Source organism: Cicer arietinum, chromosome 6 (assembly GCF_000331145.2).
Source record: "Cicer arietinum cultivar CDC Frontier isolate Library 1 chromosome 6, Cicar.CDCFrontier_v2.0, whole genome shotgun sequence".
Classification (NCBI taxonomy): Eukaryota; Viridiplantae; Streptophyta; class Magnoliopsida; order Fabales; family Fabaceae; genus Cicer; species Cicer arietinum.
In genome coordinates, this window is record NC_021165.2 from 27,137,840 (window position 1) to 27,158,536 (window position 20,697).

Here is a 20,697-nt window from a genome sequence, read left to right on the forward strand (position 1 = left end):
AGCATTTGTTGAAGATTTTTCAAGGACACCGACAATATTTGGTGAGAAATTCTTTTTTTTTAGCCAAATTGATATTAAAAATGCAAATAAAAATTTTACATTGATGTGTAGACTCTAGATTCATCACTTACAAAAAAAAAACATGATTGTTCTTGTTTCTAAATAAAAATAAAAATTCATGATTAGATCCTCAATTAGAAGTCCAAGCTAATGATCAAAGAGTTATGCATGATATGTCGTTAAAAAAAATATAAAGAAAAAGAGCCAAAAGAAGATTTTACATTTAAGTGTAAACTTGATTCAATAAATACTAAAAAAAATGAAAAAAAATAAGATTGCATTAGAATCATTTTTATTTTTATTTCAGACGAATAATAAATCATCCAAAACTCTTTTAACTGATTTATTTCCGTTATTAACATTTCACAAAATGAGACATTAACTTTTGTTTGTTTTTTTGTAACAAATGGGAGATTAACTTATGATTTACTTTTATAATATCTTATTTTTCTCTCCATTCTACGGTTCACATCATTAGTCCTTTTTGGTTCACTTTCCTCGTTATATATAATATAATTCATATTTATTGTCTTTATAAACAAACTCCATACCCTTAATTATTCTCATCTCTCCACTACTTTACTTTCTCAAGAGTTGGTAGCATCACAATCCCACTAAACCCACCACAATGCCTTCCCAAAATTCTTTCCTTTTCTTCATCATGTTCTTCTTCCTTATCATCTCTTGCCTCACCCTCACTTCAACATCATCATCATCACCCCAAAAAGAAGACACTTTTGAATTTGTTCGTCCTATAGATCGAAAATTGTTAGGCCTAAACAAGAAAGAAAAGCTAAGCCATTTCAAATTCTATTGGCATGACATTTTGAGTGGAAAAAACCCCACAACAATTACAATTAATCCACCAACATTGAAGCTAAACACATCAACTGCTTTTGGTTTAGTCAACATGATTGACAACCCTTTAACTTTGGGACCCCAATTGAGTTCCAAACTTGTTGGAAAAGCTCAAGGGTTCTATGCATCTACATCAAAAGATGAACTTGGTTTGTTTATGGCTATGAATTTTGCTTTTATTGAAGGAAAGTATAATGGAAGCACTATTAGTATTATGGGGAGGAATCCTGCTTTTCATAATGTTAGGGAGATGCCTGTTATTGGTGGAAGTGGACTTTTTAGATTTGCTAGAGGCTATGTTCAAGCTCATACTTATTGGTTTGATTATAAATCAGGGGATGCTTGTGTTCAGTACAATGTTTATGTTTTTCATTATTGATTTTTTTCTTATAAATTTTTTTTAAAATTAGGTAATTGTGTCACAAGTTTAAGTCAGAGAAGAAAAGAGTTTAGTTTCATTGAGCACTTACAAACTGATTTGATTTAGATGACATTAATAATTGTTAAGAGGTTATTTATGTTATGTTTTATTTTAGGATTTGGGTTTGTGTTAGTTTTTACTATGTTTTGGTTCTTTTAATAAATTTGTAATCATTATACTCTACAATTTTGAAAGAAATTAGATGACTCAAATCTCAGTATGGCAATTGTTTGAATTCATTATCGATTTTATGAATTAAGTGCAAGGACGTCTCGTTACATTTCAACTGTGTTGGATTTCAAAATTGCTATTTATCATTTGAAATGCTTTAATAAATTTATTAAATAAAAAATATAAAATAAAGTAAACACTTTTTTATTAAAAAAATATTTGAAAAACTCAAATAAATAAAACTTAGGTGAAAAGAAAAAGTGTAGTGCAAAATAGAAATCTCATCAGCAACCTAAGGGAAAAATTCATAAAAATGAAAAAGAGGAGGTTATGTCGACTGCAGTAATTAATTTTAACCAAGTAAAACAATGAGGGTGAAAATCAACATTAACAAGCTTGTCAGCACACATGTTCGGTGTATAACTGCATTTGTCTTGTAAGGCATGTGCAATTCAACTATCTAGTCTTCAACTTTCACGACACATGATTTGAAATTAATGAAATATTGAACGCCGAACAAAAAAAGTCACACTCTATCTAATGGCGCAACCAACTTAAAGAGTGAGTGATCTTAATAGCATACATAACAATAGAAAGTTCAACATAAAACAATGTAGCAAAACCCAAATAATTTGATAAACAACCGTCAATCACACTACTTGAATCCCTAAAAATAGCATCAATAACATAAATGTATGGATGACATTTAAAACAATATTGCCTTTATATGACTTACGATATTATGTGTTCTATTATGTGATATTTTTGTGTGTGATAATATCCTAAATTTGGTGGAGGAAGTTGTTGAGTTGGTTTCATCATATTATTCCATTGGACTCACTCGTAATCGTAGTAACACTTTTCTTTCCTTCCTTCCTTGGTGGCATATGATCATACACTCAAGTCTTTGTGTGGTGGCCAACCTGTTCTGCAATTGTTGAAATTAATGACACTCAAGTCTTTGTGGTTGCTTTTGGAATGTAATTTGCAAGAGGACTTTTGGTATGGTCTTAATTTTTATTTTTTCTAATAAAAATCAATTTAAATTTCGTAATTAAACACAATACGGTACATAGTTGTTCAATGTTGAATATAACCAATAAAAATCTATTTTTTTTATATTTTAAATGTAAATAAAAATTAATTAACTCTACTACATTAAATGTTATTATTTTTACAATATATATTATTTTATTAATTTAAAATATATATTTGGTCTCTACAAATATACTATTTTTTTATTTTAGTCAAGTAAGTTTTTTTTGTTTGGATTTAGTCTTCATAAAATCAGAGACAATCGACTTTGGTCTCTAATATTAAATCAACATTAAAAGCATGTCAAGTTTTTCAAAAACCCCCTTTTAAATTCTATTTATATTTTCTTTATAAAATTATAACACTAGTTATTAAATGATCAATAATAAATTTATTAATTAGTAATATAAAACATTTTAATTTTTAATATGTCATAAAAGATAATGTATTAATGTGTATTTATAAACTCATGTGTCATGACGGTTTATTACCTCTTTTATATATATATATATATTGATTGTCTCTTATTTTGCGGGGATTAAATCTAAACAAAAAAATTTACATAGACTAAACCTTTTATTAATTTTTTTAAAATTGTTATGTATGACAATTTAGATAATTCAATTTTTATTAACTATTTTATTAGAAAATATGTTGTATTTTTTTCTTCTTGTAAAAGAAACTTAAGAAGGTACTACTACTAAATTAGAAGACTTCAAAGAAAAGAAACAATTATAAGTTGTTTGTTTGGTCACGCACGTTGCAGACAAAACATGGAACAGTTTCTGCGCATGCGGTTGTGTGTACATAACGTGATTTTTAAGCTCGCGACTTTGCGGATTAAATATCTAAGGATTAAATAAATAAGTTTGTAATCTCTTCAAATTTATAAACTTTATTTTTAGTACTCTTAAATTTTTTATATGACAACGCTGACAAATCATTGCCAGATACTTTTTTACATCTATAATTATTATTTTAATCGATTTAGATAATTTTGATCTATTTCTTCTATTATTAAATTAAAAAATAAAAAATTTAACATATTTTAAATGTTGTAACATATGATTTCATGATATAAAACTATCTCGATATGTTAATTATTTATACATCATTAATTAATTATAAAACTGAAAAAAATTTGAAGTTGAAAGTTAAATTTTTAAAGAATTTTCTTGTAATCCATTGATGTTAATAATTCTATATTATTGTATCATATGTCACGTTATTTAAAGAATATCACATCGCTATTTTTTAGATTAAAAAATTCAAATGAGAGAACAAAACTATCAAATTTTAAAATAAAACGACAAATTCCATAAAATGATAAATATTGAAGGATCAAAACTATAATTAAATTATTTTAATTTATTTAATTAAAAAAAAACATTTTTGAACAATATGCCTTATTGGTTCATTGATCGCGTGAGAGAGGGAGAAATAATTTGAGACTTAGGGTTTTCAATAACTTGGAAAAAAGAAGATTTCTGATTTGTGACTTAACTTGGAGAAAGATGGATATGTGATATACTGATAATAACATAACAATAATAACTAAAATTTAGATTTCTTGTGTTTTTTTTTTGTTTAAAATAAAAAAATAATAACTATAAATGTAAAAATATTCAATCAATTAAAGTGTTATGAAGCAATGATACATCACGTCCGTCAAGTCAAATTAATAGCGATGACTAATTTTGATAATAAAAATATTTTGGAGAACCATTATTCGAAGGAAATTTTTAGAGAGAATAAAAACAAAAGTTGTTATATTTAAAAGTACCAAAATTTATTTAAGTAAATTTCAAATATACTTAATTGAAAATTATAGAAATTTCTTGCAAGACAAGAGAACATTCGCCTTTTCCAAACATGTTTGAATATTGGTTGTCATTTATTAAAGACAATCAATACTGATTTGTTTGAGAAGTCCAACTTGTAAGTTAAGAATGTCAATTTTGCATATAACGGTGGTGAAGGGTTAAATGAAAAATTAAATGACTCAAATTGAAGGCTCATATGGTTAAAACAGTTCGCATTCAGCAAATTGATAAGTTGTTTGCAAGGACAAAAAGACACAAGTGTATTATACTAGCACTGTTCTGCATAAATCTATGCATGCTTTTGATCAAACATACTACCAACTGACTTTTGACAGCTCATTCTCACACTTGTTCATGTTTTCCTTCAGACTCAAATGTAAGAATGTTCTGGGTTGGTAAAGAATGTTCTGGACAATAATATTAACATGTGTTTAATATGTTTAAATCAAATCTAACACTTAGCAAATGTGTCTAACGACTATATTCAATTTTACTCAGTTTTCAAGCATATCTTCATCTATAAAAGGAAGACCAATCAGAAGACAAATACAAGAATTTGACATACAATCAATATTCACTTGTTAACTAAGTGCAAGTCAAAAACTCTTCAAGCAAACTCCAACTTTCTTCACTATATCTTTGGATCATACTTATTGAGTTTTACGTACTTTCATTTAATCTCAAACAAAGAGTTTAGAATCATTAGATCCCAAATCCTTTTATTATACACATTGTAATTGACTCAAGTCTATTTTTTTATGTTATATTGAGCGTGCTTGTAAAAATCATTTCTAAATTGGAAGGTGATTGTAAAAATATTTTCTAGGTTGAAAGGTGGCTGTGAAAATCCTTTCACGGTTTAAAAGGTGACTGCAAAAGTCCTTTTATAGGTTGAAAGGTGAAAATTATGATTGATCAAGAGAAAAAGTGTGAAGAAGAACTTTTTAGTTCTGAAGCACATAGTGAAAATCTCACGCTTGTGAAGACTAAACTAGTCTGAGTTGGGTGATTTTTCTATCCATTATCTTTAAATATTTGGACACATATGACACTTCACCATCATTGTTTCTTTCTACAACCTTAATTTTATATAAGCTTTCCAAAATGTTCTAGTTAGTTAAGAGCTTAACTTTATATAAGCTTTCAGAATGTTCTGGAGTGTGAACGACGAAAAACATGGGTCAGACACACACATACATGTTTTGAACACATGTTGATGTGTATGGAATGCTTGATAGATATTTAATGTAGACTGTATTTGATGTTTTTAAAAATATTTTAATTTTGATTTCTAAAAAATTAGTACTCCACCCAAATGTAGCCCATATTGTGTCGAGCCGAATGAGCAGCAACGACAACATGTGTTGTTTTCAATTGATATGCGTCCTCCCCCATCACTTGAATTGTGTGTAATCTATTCCACATGGAACTCTAATTTTTTTTGATTCACACACTAATCTTCCCCATGTTCCAACTAGGCATGACAACGGGATGGAAGCGAGGGCGGATTTTGCCTCCTCCACCTCTGCTTTCAACCAATCGGATAAAACCCATACCCGCTCCTATTTTTAAGCTGGTGTGAAATTTAGGCTCTCATCCCTATCAGTGATGGGGTTTGGGTTCTCCGTCCACACCCATGTTCATTTATATATATAAAATTATAAATTTAAAAATCATATATATTTTAATTAATATAATAAAATAATTATTATTAGACAATAATAAAATTAAAAAAATATTTTTATAAAGATGAGATTATAATTTTTAATAATTAACAAAATATTAAGTATATTTATATGCGCATATATATAAAATTTGAAAATTATCATAATATTACTAGAGGAGTGAGTTCGAGTGTGAGATATGTTGCTATCCCTAGTTCCAATATTATAACGTCCCAATTTTCTATAAATGAATTATTATTATTCTTAAATTTTACTATTTAAAATAAATACTTATATTATTTTAATAATGTTATAAATATATCAAAATCTATAAGTAGAGTATTTTATTAAAGTTTAGGTTGAAAATATTTATTACATGGTTGAGTTAAATAATGAATTAAAAGATTTAGATTTATGAATTGTTTATAAATTCTAAAAGATATTCCAAGCCCAATCCACATGTAGCCCTAGTTAAGAATAGAATATTGATTTTACAATATATTAGAGTCAATAGGGGAAAATCACCGTAAGTCTCTTTTTCCTCCCTCTCTCACACGCCCATACACACTCCCCTCACTTGAATTCTTTTGAATACTTAATACAAGTGATAAAGAAATCAGAACGAAGAGATAAATGAGTTAAATTGCATATTATTATTAGTGTGTTATAATTCCTTTAATTAAGACATTTTACTCCAACTTCAAGTCTTCTTAAAATCTCTTTAATTATTGTGGTGTCCGTTCATCTTTCCTTCTCCAATTTCTCTTTTATCACTAAATTGATATCAAGCAAATTGCTATATTTATGAAACAAATTTTCTTTCAATTCAAATTTCCTCTTTTAAATATGGAACAAACCTTTATTTTTGTCTTTTCAAATCTTCGCCCTCCAATTCCTATTCATAATAATATATAATATATGTTTATACACATTATATTGTTACTTATAATCTTTTTCATTTTTTCTGCATAATAAATAGTAAATTAAATTAAAATTTATATAAAAGCATATAATTGCTCTAAAAATGACTCTTAATAATTATTAAAAATTACATTAAATTTGAGTTTATCATTTTGATCTCTTCTTTATCATATTGAGCAATATGAGATTTTTGTCAAGATGTTTAAATCATTTTCAAAAGTTTGAAAATATTGATAATGAGAATGACTAATTAGTATAATCTTACGATCTTAAACACCAAAGTCAATATTTAGTAGAAATTCTCGAGAGTTGAAAATGTCTAAGCCCATGCTTGAAACATGCCTCCTATGTTACCAATAAGAAGAAAAAAATGTCTCTCTCTCTCTCTCATAAGTCACAATGCAACTACCGTATCAATATCAAATAAGAGTTTAGGTGATACATGCCGTAAGATATATATGTAAACAGTAAGCTGAGGTAAGAAAAGGTGTGGAGAATGGAATAGAGGTTTTCCCAAATAGGTTAACACATAAACAATTAATTAATACAATCATAGGAAAGTTCGGTTATAAATCATTTCAACTCTTTGTAGTAAAACAATTGAAACTCAACTCTTATACAAGCTACAATACACCACAAGAAATTCTCTCATTTGTGGCCAACTTTACAAATATTTTTTTAACTGAAAAAACCCTCACAACTTAGTGACTGAAAAAGCCTTCATAAATACAAAAATTTAAATTGGTTTTTATCTGTGGCTAAAAAAACCAAAAACTAAAATTTTAGCTGGATTTTGTGGCCGCCTAAACCCTCACAAAATTACAACGATGTCATTTTGTGAGGGTTTAAACCGCCACAAAATCCAGCTGAAATTGGAGCCCTTTGTGAGGGCTTTTTCAGCCACAAAATCAACCATTTGTGAGGGTAAAGGCCGCCACAAAGACAAGCCATTTGTGGTCGTCCACGCCGCCACAAAAGCATTGATCCGTTGCACTTTGTGGCTGCAAAGGCCGCCACAAATTCTCATAGTTCCGTTGCACTTTGTGGCCGCTCAGGCCACCACAAAAGCCTTAATTTTTGACCGTTAAAGCTCCCACAAATTCCCATTGTACCGTTGGATTTTGTGGTTGCTTTGGCCTCCACAAATGATCAATCATTTTCTATAAATATCACTCTACTACTGTTATCATTTTTCAATTCTACCTTCTCTCTAAACCTTCTTTCTAAATTTTCTCTCCACCTTCTCTCTACAAAATTTATTTCTCTAATCTTTTTCTCTACTATCTTGAATTTTGGTAAGTTTATATTATATATTTAGTTTTTTTATTTTATTTTTGATTTGAAGTTATTATTTAATTAATATTATTGAATTTTTATTTTGACAGTGGTGATATTGTGTTTACTTCGAAGAGTTCTCAACTCTGTGAAAGCTTCAAGTCAGACACTACCCGACATCAAGTTAGTATTTTATACATTTTAAATATAGATTAGTAAAATATGTGATATTATAAATATGTTTATATTATTTTTCAAATATAGATTAGTAAAATATGTGTTATTATAGAATTATTTAAAAAAAATAGAAATTATGTTGTTTTACATAATATATGATAAATAAAAATTTGAAACACATGTAAAATTTATTGATTTTAGTATAACTATTTTTTTTTTTTAAATATTATTAAAATTGATGATATTAATATTTGTTGTTAGTTATTAAAAAGAGTTGTAGTTGAGTTCGTATAAAAAATTTATATACTTTAACAGTCTATATTTTTGTTTATATATAAGGAGTTATTTTATGAAAAATTTCATTAAACATCATTTAAAATTTTATTTCGGTTTATATAATTATAGTCTTGTTAAAAATTTATTATATTATTTGCAAATGCTCCCCTAATTGACATATAAAGTATGTCAAAATTTATATATAATGCTTTTGAAAAATAAAGCAATTAATATATAAAACATCGATATATATATATACACATAATTTATATATTTATTTAATTTTCAGAATAAACATATATATATATACACACATATATGGATATAGACCGTACATGGATGTACGATAAGAACTTTCCTGGATGTAGATAATCTTGACCAGTTAAAGGAACAATGGGCAAATGAGCAAGAAGAAAAGACACACCAGCTGATACAAGCAACAATTGATAAACTAAATGAGGAATGGAAACAAAAGTTTCAAGAGCAACAATAGTTTCAATAGCAACAATTTTCATTTCTTCTTGTATTTCATCAACAGTTTTCGCCTCGGCCTCAGTACTTGAATCAACAACTACTATTCCAGCAGCAACAAAATTACTCTCAATACTCCCAACAGCAGCAACCGCCTCTAAATTTCCAACAGCAACAGGATCCTCCGAACTCTGCCTTCCAACAACAACAATAGTCAATGTTTCAGCAACAACAATATTTTCATAATTATCAGTATGTTCCGTCATCTTCACATCAACTTCCTCAACCTCAACCAGATCAAACTCCATACCGACCAACTATGCCAACAGCTGGCTTGATCAGACCAGATTTAAATCAACCTCAACCGGCTATGGCTCCTCCTTCGACTAGTGGTGGTGTAGTTGAAGATGAAATCCAATTTCAAACCATGATGTCTCCTCCAACACAAATTAATAATACTTTTGAGGGACTTCTGTCGTCGGGTAACATTCCAACAAATAATAATGGAGGGAGTGGAGCGATTGATCAGAGAAATTATTATGATGATTGATGTACTTGAATATTTTCATAATTTTATTTTTGGTTTGTACGAATACATTATATCTTGTCCTATTTAATTATGGTGTGTTTAATTTTTGGTTTGTAAGACATGATTTATTAATTTTGGAATGTTTTATTTGGTTTGGTAGTAATTACTTTAATTAATATTAATATTATATTTTTATATATAATAGTTATTTTAATTTTTAAATTTTAATTTAATTTTAATTTAATTTTAATTTAAATTTAAATATTATATTTTAAATTTAAATATTATATTTTAAATTTATATTGATATTAGTTTATTATAATATAATATATTTAATTTAAATATTATATTTTAAATTTAATTTAAATTTTAGTTAAATTGTAATATTATATTTTAAATTTATATTGATCAAAGGAAGACATTTGTGGCGGCCTAAGCCTTCACAAAATGAGGCATTTGTGGCGGCCTAAGCTCTCACAAAAGGAGAACTTTGTGGTGGCCTTTGCCTTTACAAATGGCAACGAAAATTTCAAATTTTGTGGCAGTTTTGACCGCCACAAATGTTTGTGACCACGTTATTTGTGGCTGCCTAAGGCCGCCACAAATGTCTCCTTTGTGGCTGCTTTATTAAATTTTTTCTTGTTGTGATATATGTACTTTAATTTATGTCCCTAGTTTAATTTCCAACTAATGACCAAGATTCAAATTCAACATCACACTTTCTCTCATTTTATCTTTTCATTGTTCGTTTGACTCTTGAGTGCAAATTTTTTTAGCTTAGAGTGTAAGCTCCAATCTTTAATAGTGTAGATATACTCACATAAACATAAATAATTTTATTAACTCCAACTTGATACCATGACTAATTAATTATAACAATTAACAATTAAATGATTTGTCACTTTGACAACACTCATCCGAAGATAGTCCCTTTCATTTTTAGCAGTTTCACTCACCTATCAGTATTCGCTTTTGTGAAAGATTTTCAATAAAAACACTGATTGTTAAGATTTAAACTCATAAGAATAGCCTAATTGTAACATACCTCTTTACCTTAAATAATTTATAGTATTTATTTTACGATTTTACTTATTAATATCAAATAATAATTTGTGAAAAGCATAGTCTTACATATTGTGTCTAGTTTTAGGTTAAGTTAAGAGAGGTTAGAAGAGAAAGAAGTCAAGTTTAATTAGTAAGTGAACTCGTCTATAAGTAGACCAAGATTGGAGATAGGATGCATGGGGATTACTACATTTAAATAGGGACAATAGAGTGAATTATCATGACCTCTCCACCTCTTATTAGATATACACATTGCACACACCAACACACACATTCACACTCTTATACATAACTAATTAGAATTTAAGGAAGAAAAGAAAAATGACTTAGAGAGAAAGTGAAAGCATGAGAGAAGAAGGAGAATAAATTTTACTAGAGCAAAAGAGAAAAAGAAGAAGAAGGGAAAATATGAAGGAGTAGAAGAATCAAATGAAGAAGAGATTATTCTCCATCTTCTCAATCTCCTTCCATTTTCTAGAAAAGAACATCAAAAATTGATTGTCTTTCCCTTTTCCATTGCACGCATTAGCGAGGTAGTAAATTTCTGTAAGTGGGATATTTTGAAGATTAAGGATTGAAATGAGAATGCTTTTTTGTGGTTCTTTTAAGAGTTTTCAATGAATTTTTTTAAAATGTGTCATGTATGTAGGTATTTTTGGGGTTCTTGTTGAAATTGTTGTGTTAAGTTCACGAGATTACTCATGTTATGATTGTTCTACCCCTTGATGTCCCTTAGATGATACAATGTTTTGTTTCAGTGTTAATGTTGTTGTGTTTTCTTTATGTCTTGATGATGTACACCCTTGAGTTATTAAAATAACATATAGAAAAGAATTAGTTAACTTTGAATTGATCTTGTGAAGCATCTATGTTAAATAAAAGTTGTAAATTTGATATAAATCTAGGATAATGTTTTTCTTTTTTCCTTTAAAATGATGCAAGGTAGTAAGTTAAAGTCTCTTCGAAATGCATTTTTCTATCAAAATCAGAGAAATGTGTGTTGTCAAGTTAGACAAGGCGCCTAGAGCTGCACAGGGGCGCTTGGCGTTCATCAAGTCAAGGAGCTGGTACCTAGCTCTTGTTTTGCGCACCTAGCACTAACATGATTGTTCTAGGGGCGCCCAGTGCTAGAAGAGGAGCCCACAACTGTTAGACTTGATGCTTTTGACCTCGTTTGATGTGTATTTCTATTTCTATAATGTCCTCGTATATGATAAATATATTTTTATTGATTGATGATTAACATTATATACATTGTCACCTGATATGAATGATTATTATGATTTCAATAGATAATGAATACGTGCTCTTTGTTGAATGTTTACTCAAATGACTTGTGTGATTGAAAAAGTTATTATACTTGTATACACATAAACACATTTATACATAAATAGAAGTATGTTTAGGGTGATAATCATATGATCCATCTTAGCTAGATGGATTATCCTTCTATATATGAAAAGTTATGTAAGTGAGAGTAAGTAGGACACTATTTACGGGCCTAATTATGTCCAATCTTACTAAAATATGTTACTAATGAGTCATGACATTGAAGAATCCTTTTGTAGTCATTAAGGCGTCTTTGATGGTATAAGGTTTAAGTCATTAGGTTACTCACACTTGACGACTTAGACAATTAGTTAGAACTAAGGTTACATATAAAATGTGTAATTAAAAATAATTTGTAAAGAAAGATGATTAGCGGATAAATATACTTGCATTAGAATGTTGATTTTATTTAGGTTTTATTCTTTGGGATTCCACTGAGATGTTATTTCATCCCACGTTGTTTATTAGTTTTTAAGATAAAAACTCTTAACATAGAAGCTTGGAGCTTGGATGTTGGTTTTTGGATTGTACTAGAACTTTGAATGTAGTTGTTCTAGTTTTTTGGGCTTGTACTTCTAAGACGTTGATGTAGACTAATCTTGTCGTTAGACTTTAAGCTAGGACATGCATTGAACCACATGTGATATTAATAATTTGTCTACATTTTAAGTTATTTTCTAGATAAATAGCTTGAGGTGTTACACTAACTCAAAATTCTAATCATTAGATGGAAAAACATATGACTTAAGTACCACATTCAACACTTTTATATAGTCAATGTGGAAATACAAAACTAGGCTTCACAAAAAACTTGTCTTTATATAGTCAATGTGGAAATACAACACCAAGCTTCACAAAAACTCGTCACATTACCTTTAGTCGCTAGATTAAGCAAATCGTCGAAATGCGCCTAGAAAGACAACATAGAATGCAAGTAAAATACAATGCTACCTAAATTACATTGAATGTCTAATGAAAGGTCGTTAAACTCTCGAATTAACTCTTAAACTATTATGAGTTTACAATTATAGGTCATAAAAATGAGTCAACTCGCTTATAAACTCTATTTATGATAACTCTTCTGAGTTTAAGAAAACTCTAATAAAATGAGTACACTCTCGGATTGTACTAGTATTTTACGAGTTTAAGATTTTAAATTAGTTTATATTAAAATGTAAAATTTTGATAAATATCAATAAATATTTAATTTAATTATGTATGTGTTATAATATATATTAGTTTTAAAAAGTAAATTTATGTTCTTAGTGATGTTTTTAGAAACAACTAATGATCTCTGAATATGAATTTATTGTTTTTTTACTATTTTATTTTGTTTATCATACATATTTATCTATTCAAAAATATTAAATTATTATTTTAATGATATATATATATATATATATATATATATATATAATTTTACTATTTGATTATAAATTATTATGAGTTTTTCGAATCAAGTCTACGAATCGATTTTACAGAAGCTGCGTAAATTTTGGAATTTAACATTTTTGGTCCAATGTCTATTCTTGGAGAATCTCCTGGCTCAATCAATTTTTAAAGGGAACGAGGAACATTATTATTTATTTCGGAATAGATACTAGGCTACACAACCACAAAATTGGAACATGTAAGTATTGAATGGTTATCTTTTATTCAAGAATTTCTTTTCTCTTATCGGGGAAAAATTGAAAAGAACCATGAAGAGGTTTATGACTCATATTTATTTGATTTTGAGGAATTAAAAATTATTTTAGAAAAAGACTTCAAGATTATAAGACTACACAATTTATTAAAAATATAATTTATGAGGACTATAATACTAACTTAACCAATTCAATTAACACATATTATTTATTATCTATGAGATGATTAATAATATCTATATATGCATATTATTAATTTACGGAGTGATGCAGTATTAGACGAGAATAACTTTTAAAATCATCAAATCTTTTATGACTTACAACTATGTTTAAAATATGATTTATTCAAATATAACTGTTACTGATGATAGTTTACATCATATAATTATTATTTTGATATATTACAAAGTTTTTTAAAGATAGAGATATTAACGTAACACATTGTAGAAATTTACAGTGTCATTCTACAGTTAATTATAGTGGTGATTTGTAGGTAAAAAAAAACTTACAAGAAAAATCTTATTATATAAATTTTGTCCTAGACCTAGAAAACGTGTGATTTGAACAAATTTTATTTTTTTTCTGAATTAAATTTATATTTTAAAATTTTATATTTTCTTTCTTTTTAATAATTCAACTTAAAAAAATTATTATCTTTTAATTGCCGTGAGATCACTAATCAAAATCACGAGCGCAATATAAATTTGTATGTCAATTATAACACCAACCACTAATAATACACCAGAAATAATTAAAGAGGGTACAAAGATGACTTACCAAACATGAAAAATCAAGCTTCACAGTTAACAGGTATACTAAAACCCCAAAACAAGAAAGAAATCGATTTGGTATAATCAATCGTCAATGTTGTCCACAATCTTTATCTATCGACTTAAACTAATATATTATAATATCTACAAATTATTAAAATTATTAAAATAGTTTAAATATATTTTTAGTCCTTGCAAATATGCTTCATCTTAATTTTAGTTCCTATAATTTTTTTTATTTATATTCTTGTAAATTCTAACAAATTTTAAAAAAGTCATTTATGAATTTTTTTAGTAAAAACAAGATGATATAACTAATTTTAAATGAAGTGACGCATGATGACTGTATAATTGTTGTTGACTAAACAATATTTAATATTTAAAATTCAAGTTTATTTTATTAACTCATTTAATCATTTAGTTAAAACTTAAAACTAATTAATTAATCAATTAAATAATAAAAACTCAATAATCGTTATCATCATCCCCAAATTTTTTAATAAAAACTCAACAATCTTCATCTTCAACCTCAATTTCTTCATCTTCAAATATATTTAAACCTATTAAAATTTACTAGATTTCAGTCGACATGGTATGTCTGTTTTTTTATTTGGAGAAATTGTATTTAATGTGTTAGTCATAAATAATAATTTTTGTATAACTTTTATTTGAGGAAATTGTATTGATCTCTCTCTAGTTTTAAAAAAACATTCACCTCTCTTATATTTACTAAAAAAAATTTATTTAAATTTATTTTGTCACACTTCCAACTATATGATACAATTAAAGTTTTTATTTTAATTTTTTAATTTAAAAATTATGATTATGTTCTTAGTATCACAAACAAAATGTGTATTTTAATGTCTTTTTGTTAAATAATAGATAGAATTATAAGTTTGCCAGAAAAACAATATTATTCACAATTCTTTCAGTGAGTATAAAAGAAATGAGTACATTTCGAAAATTAAAGGAGTTTGAATGTCATTTAAAAAAATCTCTAAACACAATTTCTCCTTTTAATTTTTAATAAAGTAAGTGAAATTAATTAAATATAACTAGAAAAATTAAATATACACCTTACAGCGTAAAAAAAACATGTACATCAATAATCGCGGCAATTAATAAGTAAAAGTGATTAAAACTAAATGGAGTAAAATTGGAACTAAAATAAGCTAGACTAAAAAAGTGTATTGGTTTTTATTATTAGTATAGATAACTTAATAAATCTATATCATAGACAGAGTAAAAGCTAATACAAACACAAATCTCAAAATAACCTTAATTTCCTCAACAATATTAACAATCAATAGTGAAAAACATAAACATTGTACTCAACAACAGCATCCCCAGATTTGAGATCAAACCAATGAGTCTTAGCTTCAACATAGCCTCTAGCAAATCTAAAAATTCCACTACCTCCAATAATAGGCATTTCTCTTACCTTATGAAAAACACAATTCCTCCCCAAGATACTAATAGTACTTCCATTATACTGTCGTTCAATAAAAGCAAAATTCATAGCCATAAACAAACCAACTTCATCTTGTGATGCAGATGCATAGAATCCTTGAGATTTTCCAACAACTTTGGAACTCAATTCAGGTCCTAAAGTCAAAGGGTTGTCGAACATGTCGACTAACCCAAAAGCAGATGTTGAGTTTAGCTTCGATGTCGGCGGAACAACCGCGATCGAAGTTGGGTTTTTTCCACTCAATATGTCGTGCCAGTAGAATCTAAAATGACTTAATTGTTCCTTCTTGTTTAGGCCTAACAATTTGCGATCTATGGGACGAACAAATTCAAAAGTTTCTTCTTTTTGCGGTGATGATGATATTGAAGTGAGGGTGAGGCAAGAAGAGAGGAAAAGGAAGAAGAATATTGTGAGTTGTTTCTGGGAAGGCATTGTGGTGAAGTTAGTGGAAAGTGGAATTGTGATGCTAAAGTTATGCAGAGAAGAGAATAGAATAATTGAAGATGAAGTGAAGTGTGGTTGAGGGGTTTGTTTATAAAAAGACAACATATATATGGAAAAAGTATATATATATATAGATAAAGATAGTTAGCTACTTTACACTTATAGTCTAATTATAACCGTTCAATATATCCACTTTATGAATTGTCATCTATGTCATCTTCTTTTCAATTTCTTATAGATTTTTTAATCAACTGTTCAAACAATTTTTGAACAAGTTATTTGGTGGGTAAGTAGAACATTGAACAATGTTTCTAAAAAAAATTAGATCTAACATTGGTACAACCATGAATGTTAGTAACTGTGTAGTAATATTGGATGAGTTCATTTTCCATTTGAAATTCACCAATTATTATTATTAAAGAAAAAAATAAATAAAGTGTTTTAATTTGACTTGACTTGTGAGAAAGAAAAAAAGAAAAGAAATAAATCCCTAAATCAATAAGTCAAAAAACAATAAAAACATGAAGAAAAAAAATGAAAGTAGGAATAGAAAAGTAGAAAAAAGTATATATATATATAAATATATATATATATAAAGATAGTTAGTAACTTAAAAATGTAGTATAATTATAACCACTCAATATACTCACCTTATGAATTGTTATTCATGTCATCTTCTTTTTAGTTGTTTACAATTTTTGAATGAGTTGTTTGGTGGGTGAGTAGAACATTGAACAGCGTTTCTAAAAAAATTCAGATCTAGCATCGGTACAACCATGAATGTTAGTATGTAACAATGTTGAGTGGGTTCATTCTCTATTTGAAATTCACCAATTATTATTATTAAAGAAAAAAAATATAAATAAGGTGTTTTAATTTGACTTGAATCGTGAGAAAGAAAAAAAAACACATAAATCTATAAAGGTTTAATTGCACTTTTGGTCCCCCTATTATAGGTGAAAATTGAAAGTAGTCCCCCCATTTTGTTTCTCCCCAGTTTTAGTCCCCCAAACAGAATTTGAGTCCAAATCATGATGAGTTGTCATTTTTTTAATGACGTGTCAATAAAAAAGCTGACGTGGCAGACGCTTACGTGAAATAAACTTATTATTATATTATTTCTAATTAAAAAATATAATTTATATTTTAAAAATCATTATTATAATTGTTAAAAATCATTATTACAAATAAAATTTAATTGTTAAAATTAAATTAAAAAAAATGAACCCTAAACTTGAACCAGAAGCATATCATTCAACAAAAGCTTGAACCCTAAATTAAAAAACAGCCCCAATTCAACAAAATAAACAAATTGCATTTCCCCCAAATCCAGCACTCAAACCAGGCTCAAAATTCATACTCATTCCATAACCAGATCCAAACTGTGCAAATGCATTTCGACCACCGGCAACCGGACTGGACCTACCATCCATCTGAAGTCCATAGTTTCCAACAGTATTTGGAGTATACCCCTGAGTGAAGCCGTTTAAGAAACTATTGACCCTACTCAGACCATAGTTATATCCACTAAGAGGACTGCGGCTAGGTCCTGGCGATAACTCCTTAGGAACTGCTCGCTTGACCTCAACCATTTTCCCGTTCAATTCATGAAACGTCTTAAGTAAGACCTGGTCAACAGCCTCTTCAGAATCATAAGTCATAAATCCAAAACCTCTTGGCCTCTGAGTGTTGCAATTTGTTTATTTTGTTGAATTGGGGCTGTTTTTTAATTTAGGGTTCAAGCTTTTGTTGAATGATATGCTTCTGGTTCAAGTTTAGGGTTCATTTTTTTTAATTTAATTTTAACAATTAAATTTTATTTTTAATAATGATTTTTAACAATTATAATAATGATTTTTAAAATATAAATTATATTTTTTAATTAGAAATAATATAATAATAAGTTTATTCCACGTAAGCGTCTGCCACGTCAGCTTTTTTATTGACACGTCATTAAAAAATGACAACTCATCATGATTTGGACTCAAATTCTGTTTGAGGACTAAAACTGGGGAGAAACAAAATGGGGGGACTACTTTCAATTTTCACCTATAATAGGGGGACCAAAAGTGCAATTAAGCCATCTATAAATTAACAAGTCAGAAAATAAAATAAAAACATGAAAAAAAGGAAAGTAGGAATAGAAAAGTATGAAAAAGTATATATATATATATATATATATAGAGAGAGAGAGAGAGAAAGAAAGATAGAGAGTACTCCAACTCATATACAAATAGAAGAATATGTTAGGAAACTACTAAGATTGAGTAGTTCACCTTCTTCATGAGAAATATTCATCTAGTGTTTCACCTTCCTTCATACCAAGTAGTTCAAATCCTCTTCGCTGAGTAATAAGTTGGGCTCTTTTGACTTTGGTGGAGCCTTGATACATTTGTTTGAATGATTCCCATATGTTCTTCGATGAATCTTTGTTGATAATTGTATCCAAGATACTATGATCGATGGCTTAAAGTAGATAATTCTTTTTCTTGAGATCTTTCAATTTTCTATCATCACCCATGATGATCTGCTCCCGTATTGCACTAGTCAGAGGAACGAACACTCCATCTTCAAATCAATACCAATACTCTTTCGATCTGAAAAGGTTATCCATCAACATGGATGAATACTCATAAAGATCATCAAACTTTGGGATCAAATGTTGTATAAAATAAATATTTTTTGCTACCATTACTCAAATTTTGCTATCTCTCATATTTTCTGTACACACTCAAGAAATTAGGATTTCTTTACCAGGATTTAGATTGAGTTGAGCTCTGATACCAATTCTTAAAGATCAAACTACAACTGAACTGACTTTTTGGTTATTAACAAAAGGTGTTTTATGAAGTAGCAATGTCAATTTACAAGGAACAAGGTTTGAACTGTAAATTCACCTTTTTAAAATTTCATGTTAAAACTTAAAGTATTTAACTCAAGATTGATCATTACTCTGAAAACATAAAACATAGAACGTCATTTGTTAGTGAAAAAACACAATTTAACTTATTTATTTAATTTGATAATCAACATACTAGAAATAAATAGAGATAAGGGAAGAGATATCACACAAAGATATATCCTGGTTCACCAAAACCGGGTTCCGTCTCATTCTCACAACTGTGAGATTTTTACTATGTGCTTTAGAACCAAGAATGTTCTCCTTCACACATTTTCTCTGGATCACACCTTGACCAATTACAATCTTCATCTTTCAACATATAAAGGATTTTTACATTCACCTTTCAGCCTTGAATGAATTTTTACAAACACACTCAATCTAACATAAAAGACAGACTTGAGTTACAAATGATCTGTATGATAAAAGTATTTGGGATATTGAAACTTCTCAACACTTGTTTGAGATAAATGAAAGACAAACTCAGTAAATAATATTTCAAAGATATAGTATTAAAAAGTATATATATATATATATATATATATATATAAAGATAGTTAGCAACTTTAAACTGTAGTCTAATTATAACCATTCAATAAACCCACCTTATAAATTACCATCCATGACATCTTCTTTTCAGTTGTTTATAATTTTTGAATGAAATGTTTGGTAAGTGTGTAGCAAAGTTGAGTGAGTGCATCATCTATTTGAAATTCACCAATTATTATTATTAAAGAAAAAAATAAATAAGGTGTTTTAATTTGACTTGACTCATGAGAAAGAAAAAAAAGAAAAGAGATAAATCTCTAAATCAACAAGTCAAAAAAAAATAAATAAATAAATAAAAAACATGAAGAAAAAAAGTAAAGTAGGAATATAAAAGTATGAAAAACTATATATATATATATATATATATATATATAAAGATAGTTAGCAACTTTAAACTATAGTGTAATTATAACAATTCAATTTACCCGCCTTATGAATTGTCATCCACGTTATCTTCTTTTCAATTGTTTACAATTGTTGAATGAGGTGCTTGGTGGGAGAGTGGAATATTGAATAGTGTATATAAAAAACTTTAGATCTAGCATTGATACAACCATGAATGTTAGTAAGTGTTTAGCAATATTGAGTGGGTTCATTCTCTATTTGAAATTCACCAATTATTATATTTAAATAAAAATAAATAAATAAATAAAGTGTTTTAATTAGACTTGACTCGTGAGAAAGAAAAAAAAAAGAAAAGAGATAAATCCATAAGTCAACAAGCCAAAAAAAAAATATTAAAACATGAAGAAAGTAGGAATAGAAAACTATGAAAAAGTATACATATATATATATATATATATATATATATATATATATATATATATATATATAGATATATAG

The 20,697-nt window shown here is 27.8% G+C and overlaps 2 protein-coding genes across 2 annotated transcripts; one reads left to right on the top strand and one right to left on the bottom strand.

Moving 5' to 3' along the window:
- Positions 1 to 600: 600 nt before the first annotated feature.
- Positions 601 to 1,565, top strand: LOC101500314 (dirigent protein 22-like). The gene has a single exon (XM_004514197.4). It carries the CDS (start codon positions 689 to 691, stop codon positions 1,295 to 1,297), a length of 609 nt encoding a protein of 202 aa, XP_004514254.1. The 5' UTR covers positions 601 to 688; the 3' UTR covers positions 1,298 to 1,565.
- Positions 1,566 to 15,664: 14,099 nt separating this feature from the next.
- LOC101499966 (dirigent protein 22-like) lies at positions 15,665 to 16,509 on the bottom strand. Its single transcript, XM_004514196.4, has one exon. The coding sequence runs from the start codon at positions 16,392 to 16,394 to the stop codon at positions 15,795 to 15,797; it is 600 nt and encodes a 199-aa protein (XP_004514253.3). The 5' UTR covers positions 16,395 to 16,509; the 3' UTR covers positions 15,665 to 15,794.
- Positions 16,510 to 20,697: the final 4,188 nt, after the last annotated feature.

What these genes read in the sequence shown, in the direction of transcription:
- LOC101500314 (XM_004514197.4), top strand. Translation starts at nt 689, where the DNA reads ATGCCTTCCCAAAATTCTTTCCTTTTCTTCATCATGTTCTTCTTCCTT.
- LOC101499966 (XM_004514196.4), bottom strand. Translation starts at nt 16,394, where the DNA reads ATGCCTTCCCAGAAACAACTCACAATATTCTTCTTCCTTTTCCTCTCT.